This window comes from Sparus aurata, chromosome 5 (assembly GCF_900880675.1).
Source record: "Sparus aurata chromosome 5, fSpaAur1.1, whole genome shotgun sequence".
NCBI classification, from domain to species: Eukaryota; Metazoa; Chordata; class Actinopteri; order Spariformes; family Sparidae; genus Sparus; species Sparus aurata.
This window is the reverse complement of record NC_044191.1, coordinates 37,666,687-37,673,594: the sequence shown is the minus strand read 5'-3', so window position 1 is coordinate 37,673,594 and position 6,908 is coordinate 37,666,687. Positions and strand designations below refer to the sequence as shown.

Below are 6,908 nucleotides of genomic sequence, written 5' to 3'. Positions count from 1 at the left end.
TTGATTAATTGAAACTCCTCCTGAGTTGTAGGTTGTAGGAAATATGGCGGTTAAGTGTGAGCCGGGCTCCAGACTAACTACGAGGAGCATAGTCGCCCCTAACTGAACATTTTCATTGGAGAACAGGTCACGGCATATTTTATGCCTTAGACTGTCACTGTGTTTGACCTGTGTTATGTTCTACCTGTGCGGTGCAGCGTTACCTGCAGATGTTGTGTTCCCACATGCGGGTATCGACTGCAACATCTGCGATTGATGGAATTCGTCTCTCTGAGAAACTCTAACCGTCAAACTCACGCAGCCGTTCTTCACCAGAACAGTATTTTCTGCCCTTTTTCGCTACACTCATCCTCTGAGTTAGGATCTGACTCTGGCACACTACTGGGCTTATCAGGGAGAAAATAACCCTGAGGTTCCACCAGATACGTGTCCGCTGCATTACTGCTCCGCTCCGGGTTTCCTCCGCTGCACAGTGACCCCCACCGGTTGCGTTTTGAGTCCCCCACGGCGCAGTAGCGTCGGAGGCTGGCGTCAACAGGAACGTGTTATAAAACAACAACAGGAAGTGTTCCTGACTGAGGGATTACCCGAAGTTTGTGTTTGTCTCTTTGAGATTTGTGTGCTGGTGTCAACATGGAGTGTTTTATTTTGAAAGTAACCGGATGTCATATTGTTGTATCTGTGCTTGACTTCCTGTCTGCTTGGTGCTAAATTCAGCTGAGTTGCTGCGTCGTGCTCCGGCAACCACCAGAAACAGAAGTCCTGCGTGTCTGTCTATTTTTTATTTTTCGATTCTTCCACGTACAAGTGTAAAAAAAAAAATTTCAAACACTGGTAAATTCACTGGTCGCACATGTTGTCTCAAATTTGGTGGCAGTCTGGAGCCCGAGGAAGGTCCTGTATGTTTACATCACTGGAGAGCTGCTGGACGGGAAGTGATGTCAGTTCATCAAACCATTGTTTTGATTGGCAGTATTTTTATATTCACGGCTTTATTCATTGGACAGATTGAACGTGGCGAGGACGAGGCCTGTGCTAGCTGAGCTGCTGTGGCGTCTGTTCATCCACATGATTCTACTAACGGCCAGCAGCTCCTCTCCTCTCAGGTCCGCCGTTCTTCTTCTGTGGTTTTTGTTATCTCACTAAAATATTCAGCAAAATAAATAAAAGCCTACAACAAAAATCTGTGAATTAATGAAATGAATGTAGGAATAAGTGAAGAGAGTTTGTAAATATCTTCATCACATCAGGCTGAACCGAGCCTCACACACACACACACACACACACACACACACACACACACACACACACACACACACACACACACCAGTTCCAGTGCTGGTTGACCATGAGCTGCAGAATCATCAGATTTTTGAATGGAGTCTGGTGACACTGATGGGTTTCAGAGTTGAACATGAGACATGTTTTTATTCCACAGTTTGAGTTACAATCAGACCGAAAGAAGAAAAATAGATCACAGAGTCATCAGAGACGTTTCAATCTGCTGACAGGAAGTACAAAAATACTCTGATGTAGTTTAAACTTCAAGTATCTACGTACAACAAGGTCCATCACACAAACCAGTCAGAACCAAACCAGTCTAAACCAGCCCAGGAGTTGAGCTCCGGTCTGCTAACCATGTATCAGTCTCACCTGCAGACTCACCTGATGAACTGTCAACAGTTTGGACCTCAACTGCTTTTTTCTCTGACCCTCATCAGCCCAGAATCAGAACAACATTCAACAATAAAATTCTGAAAAGTCTTCGAACTTTACCTTCATTCTGACGACGGCATCATTGGAAAATATTCCAATCAACAACAAAACTTTATAAAGACACATTCCTGTAACTTCATCTCTGTGTCCAGGGTTAACCTAGCTTAGCACAAAGACTGGAAGCAGGGGCAAACTGTTAGCCTCGCTCCTGCTGGAAAAAAACATCTGTAGTGTTTCATTTTCTGGTGAGCAGCACCGACAGCTCAGGTTCAGTTTTAAAGTAGAATTCAGTTATTTTCATGATATTTTTTTTTAGAGAAACTGGAAACTTTAATTGATTGTGCTTCATGTAAACCAGTCAGTGTGTTGTGCAGTTGGCACATATGAGGCAGGAGAAGTTTCCTGAATCTCTACAGCGGTCGAGGTACGTGAGTCATCGTCAGAAGGATTTGGTGAGAAACACTCTGAGCTGAAACAAAACGTAGAGCAAATAGTTTAGACTTTTACTATAAACATGAATTCTTCAGGATGCAGCTAGCTACAGACTGCTATTACATTAAGATATGTGTTGATAGCTCTTAGCACGTAGCATGTAGCTAGCAGCTAGCTTAGCTTCCTAGGAAGAAAATGAAATGCTCCTGGTTGCAGCTTCAGTCTGTGCAGTAGAAATGTGACATTTCAGAAGCAGTTCATTTGAGAAAAAACTGATCAGCTAATTAAAAAATTCTTATTGATCACGTTAATCAATACATTCTTCACCGTGTTGACCAAGCTGAGTCCAGAATGGAAGATGCTAACGTAGCTTGTTAGCTAACGTTCAGTTTGACTGTTGGCACATTTGTTTTATTTTCCATCTTTAGTAACTTTATTAAATGAAACGATGATCAAGTGTCAAGAAGAGTAAACACTCAGTGCGTTCACATGCACAGCTTAGTCGGAATACAGCCATAGTTCGACTATGCTACTCAGACAACTGCAAGTGCCGGTGAGAAAATCGGATTATTGTCCGGAGCATGTCATACCCGGTACGCTAGGTGGCGCTGTACACACTTCAACTAGTGGTAACAGAAACACCTCCGGCTGACCTCTTTACGTCACCAGCAACAACAAACTGCCTCGACATTCCAGAAAGATGGCGTACGAAGAGCGAGACGAAGCTACATCTTTGTACATTTCATATATGGTGAACATGATAATTACACAAACTAGATGCACAATGGAGCTCTTTCTCTCTTTCTTGTGGTGATTTCAGAGGAAAGACGCTGCCGTCCTTCTACTTCCGGCTCACGGCCCGGGAAAAAAATCTTGAGCCTGCGTAGAACACGAAATCCGATCGATCTGATGGAACGTATACATGCAGGAGTAATGTGACTATCAATCAATAATCTGGGTGTTTTAATTCGACTATGAGAAATCCGATCCAATCCGATTTTAGTCAGACTAAGGTGTATACATGCATCTTAAAGATCCCATCATAGTCGGACTATCCCAATAATTCGGTTTTCTCAAGTGTCATGTAAACGCACTGAGAGATATTGTGACTGACTGATGCTAGCATATTAGCACTTAGCTGTCCAGCTAACTAGCCCTGTGAGTCATCACTGTGCCATACTCATACTCACATATTTAAAATTATGGTTACCCTTCATTATGTGTCTATGCTAAGCTAGGCTAGCTGTGTCCTATAACTGGACACCCAAATGAATCCATGTTCACCTAAAGAGGACACAGAAAATGTGGGACTGTTCCTTAAACTGCCCTTCAGTGCCCCCTTGTGTTGAACCAGACGTTACAGACTCTTTACAGTATTTACAGTCTTAGCAGTTTTGGTTCATATCGTCCACATGACTTCTTTGGAATTTCATAAACAAGAAAAGTACATTTGATTTAACTTCCTGTCGTACAAATGAGATCAGAACTGAGCTGTGACATTGAGATCAATACAGAAACGCTTCAGAGGATCATTTACACAGAAATACCAGCTATTATATTGACTATTGTGTAGATAATTACAGTACATACAGCGCAGTAGGTAGTTTCACATGTCTTCAGTCAGAACAGCAGATTATAAATGATTCAAATAATAAATACGTTGCTTAGTTAATGAGAAGACGTCAGTAGTCTGATCTCAGTTCAGCTGCAGCAGAAGCTTCATGTTTTCATCCGTCAACATGAGACACGACCTCAGTGCAAATTGTGCATCTGTAAACATCGAATGAGTTCAATTATTTCAGTTTAAAGTTTCATGAGTTTGTGATGCAGCGAGAACGATGGATGGTTCAGAGGAAGCATTGGGAACCAGATGTGACCTTCAGAGAGCTGCACACCAAACACACCTCCGACCGCAGCCAGTAATGAGAAGGTTTGTTCATCATCACAAGGAACAGAAACATAAGTGCTGCATTTAAAACCTCTGGAAGAGAAAATATCTTCATGTGAACTTTGTAGAGACGACTTCAGTTTGTCACTCTGGAGTTTTACAGTCAGAGTTGATTCAAACTGGAGTCAGCTGTGATGAAGACGACTGTGGACCTCCTCAGACCAAAGATTCAGCACGAGACCAGTTTAGTTGTTGGAGAGTTGGTGTCTCCATGGCAACAACTCTACTTCTGTTGTTGCTGCCGAATTTTTTTGAAGATGCAGATGGTTGATTATGGACTTGGATCATTGTTTCTCACCAAAGACCATGAATTTATATTTTTTATGTGTTTTTCATGAGCAGTAACTGTGTTTCCATGGCAACACCTGAGAGTTTAACACACACACCTGGAAACAGTCATCACATCCCATCAGGTGTCACTGAACCCGTCAGCTCTGCTATGAGCCAGAGAGCTAAAACAGTGAATATTTAAAGTTTAAAGGGGTTGATGTCGTATCAACCAACTGACTTTGCTAAGAGCTGATTGGCCGCTGAAGCAGGTGACATATAGAACCTGGTGACTTGATAAGCTGAGTCGTCAGCCGGCCCAAGAGGAGCTGAGACGGTTGATTCTCTAGGTTCGTCTCATTGTTGAACGTTCAGTGATGATGAAACATCGTTAAAGCAGCACTTCTGCTTCTGTTTGGTTTCTCATGTTGATGAACTGACACGAATGTTAGAACCAGAAGTTATAGTTTAAATCTGAACCTGGTTTTATAAAGTTGACGCATGTTTGAACCTTCTCTCCCTTTAATAAAGCTTCGGTCAGTGCAGCCCTCTATAAACATTGCTGTTCATCAGTTCTTCAGTCCAGTTAATCACCTCCTTAGAAGTCTGCAGCTACCCATCATGCCTTGCTCCGATGCCTCCAGTCATCAATCCCCATTGGACTCGATTACCTTCTCGGCCAGGATCTCCTGGAAGGTGGAGAGCTGCTTCATCTGCTCCGTCTGCATCGAATGCCTCCTCATCAGCTTCTTTTTCATCTTAAAGTCGGGGCCGCGTTTCGGTGAGGCCGGGGCCACTGGAACTAGGATCTTGTGTCCAGAGTGGATGGGGGAGGTGGACTTGCCATTGGCCCGTATGTCAGGGATGGGTCTCTGGGGGTTGATGTTGAGGGGAGGCAGGAAGCCGGGCCTGGTGTGGGAGATGTGGTCAAGCAGAAGGGTGCCTGAGCCCCGGCGCTCCAGGAGACCAGGGGGACGCCTCCGCATGGTAATGGGGGACACCGAGTTGGGGATATTCTCCAGAGACTCCCTGGACGAGCTGGTGACCAGGGACAGGGGGGAGGCATTGTACCTTCTCCTCTCCACAGACACCCGACCAGAGTCTGGAGACCCGGGGATGGACTCGGGAGAGAGGTGGGTGTCCGACTCATAGTGCTCCATCCGAGTTAGTTTGGGATGAGCCAGGGCCCGGGCTGCGAGTGCCCCAGGTCCCCCGATGTTCTCCTGGGTCTCCGGGGCTGTGTTCCTGCGATACAGGATCTGGTGTTGCTGGACTTTGTCTGCCCAGGAGGAACCGGAGACAGCTGCACAGTCCTCAGAGCAGGACCGGTCAATGAGTTTCGGGGAACTGGGGTCATGGGTCTCGATGCTATGTCGCCGTGACAACAGAGGTCTAACCGACTCTGTGATGGACAGGCCGTTAATCTCAGTGATCGTCCTGTTCAGGTCACAGCTGCCCTCCTCCACCAGACCCCCGTCTGCCCGCTCCTGATGGACCCCACTCAGCACAGAGGGCGCCACCAGGCCCCAGGGCTCTGAGTTCAGCCTCTTCAGCAGCTTGCGTGGCGGAGGTCTCTTCTCTCCTGGATGTCGAGCTGAAGGTAAAGGTAAAGCAGAGGTGAGCGCGAAGCTGAAGATCCCCTCCTCATCTTTGCCGTGGTCTCCTGCTGGCGAGGAGGTGCCAATCTCCACCTCAGATGGAGACATGCAGGCTGGAGACAGTTTGTCTACGATGCCTGGCGAGGGGGGGGAGTTGAGGTACTGCTTGGTCTTCTTTGTGCCTGACGGAGACGTGTCAGTGGTGATGATGATCACCTCCTTGCCTTTGGCCTTACAGGCATCCAGCAGCACCTGCAGAGTGTCACGGTCTCCCTTGTTGATGGCGTGGACAAGGGCCGAGGAGCCGGAGTAGTCTTTCAGGCTCGGGTCGGCTCCGTTCTCCAGCAGGAGCGACACCACCTCCTTCCCTGCCAGTTCGGCACAGGCGTGCATCAGTGCTGTCCTCCCGCTCTTGTCGGGGATGTTTGGATCGGCACCTTTCTCCAGCAGGTACCGGACCATCCTCTGCCTGGTCTGTGGGTCGTCGTAGCTCGCTATGCAGGCAGCAGAGATGGGAGTCTCTCCACGCTCGTTGCCCTCGTTGATATAAGCTCCGCCCTCCAGCAGCAGGCGGGTCAGCCTCAGTTTCCCCTGGAAGACCGCTTTGAGGAGGGCATTCCCCTCGGTCTGCAGGGGGCCTCCATCTCCCATGATCCCTCACCTCAGACCTTCTGTCCACCAGAAGCTAGTTTATCACTGGCTGCCCATCCTCCTTGAAAAGTCACTTGATCTGCAGGAGAGAGACACAAAAAGTCAGTTCACCTCAAGTTTTGTTTAATGTCAGCAGACAGCAGATGTGATGGGTCAACATGAGCTTGAGGACAACATGTCAACACGAACAGACGGAGGTAGTTTAATAAAACCAACCGGTGTCGGCGCTGACAGCAGACACCATGTTGGACGAAGAGAGAAGTGAATCTGTGACGCTGCATTGCGGGACGAGTCTG

The 6,908-nt window shown here is 46.9% G+C and overlaps 1 protein-coding gene across 1 annotated transcript in view; it reads right to left on the bottom strand.

The window, feature by feature from the left end:
* Window positions 1-2,909: 2,909 nt before the first annotated feature.
* Window positions 2,910-6,908, bottom strand: part of ankrd34a (ankyrin repeat domain 34A) — a 6,645-nt gene continuing 2,646 nt past the window's right edge. Inside the window, exon 2 of the mRNA XM_030418464.1 lies at window positions 2,910-6,691. Coding sequence (XP_030274324.1) covers window positions 5,011-6,612 — 1,602 coding nt within the window. The 5' untranslated portion in view covers window positions 6,613-6,691 and the 3' untranslated portion in view covers window positions 2,910-5,010. The remainder of the gene's footprint in view (window positions 6,692-6,908) is intronic.